At 63.2% G+C, this 454-nt stretch overlaps 1 protein-coding gene across 1 annotated transcript in view; it reads left to right on the top strand.

Annotated features, from left to right (window-relative positions):
• Positions 1-241: 241 nt before the first annotated feature.
• LOC104463016 (methylcytosine dioxygenase TET3-like) overlaps positions 242-454 on the top strand; it is a gene marked incomplete at both ends in the record, with an annotated part of 2984 nt that continues 2771 nt past the window's right edge. The window contains one exon of the mRNA XM_010075188.1: positions 242-441. Coding sequence (XP_010073490.1) covers positions 242-441 — 200 coding nt within the window. The remainder of the gene's footprint in view (positions 442-454) is intronic.

The following is a 454-nucleotide window of genomic DNA, read 5'->3' as shown; positions in this document are numbered from 1 at the left end:
CCCACCTTCGGCACCCACTGAACATCACGTCCCTGCCTGCAGTCTCTGGGCTGGGCTCATCCCCCACCAGCGTCCCAAAGCCTGTGGGGGTCGATGCAGCCAGGGGAGCCCCCATACGCTGTGCACCCCCAGATCCCTACAGAGCACTGGGGAAGGCAGCCAGAACCCACTTTTGGGGTCTTGCCCATCCCAGGAGGTGTTTGCCATTGGAGCGCTCTGACTTGGCCCCTCTGTTTTCCAGGTGATCCGGAGAAACAACCAAGAGGAGAAGCTGCTGTGCCTGGTGCGGCACCGGGCTGGTCACCACTGCCAGAACGCCGTCATCATCATCCTCATCCTGGCCTGGGAGGGAATCCCTCGCACGCTGGGTGACACGCTGTACCAGGAGCTCACCGACACCCTCTCCAAGTACGGCAACCCCCCCAGCCGACGCTGCGGCTTTGGCCCACTCCAA

This window comes from Pterocles gutturalis, unplaced genomic scaffold (genome assembly GCF_000699245.1).
Source record: "Pterocles gutturalis isolate BGI_N339 unplaced genomic scaffold, ASM69924v1 scaffold12467, whole genome shotgun sequence".
Taxonomy (NCBI): domain Eukaryota; kingdom Metazoa; phylum Chordata; class Aves; order Pterocliformes; family Pteroclidae; genus Pterocles; species Pterocles gutturalis.
The sequence above is the reverse complement of the archived record's forward strand: the minus strand, read 5'-3'. Positions and strand labels throughout refer to the sequence as shown.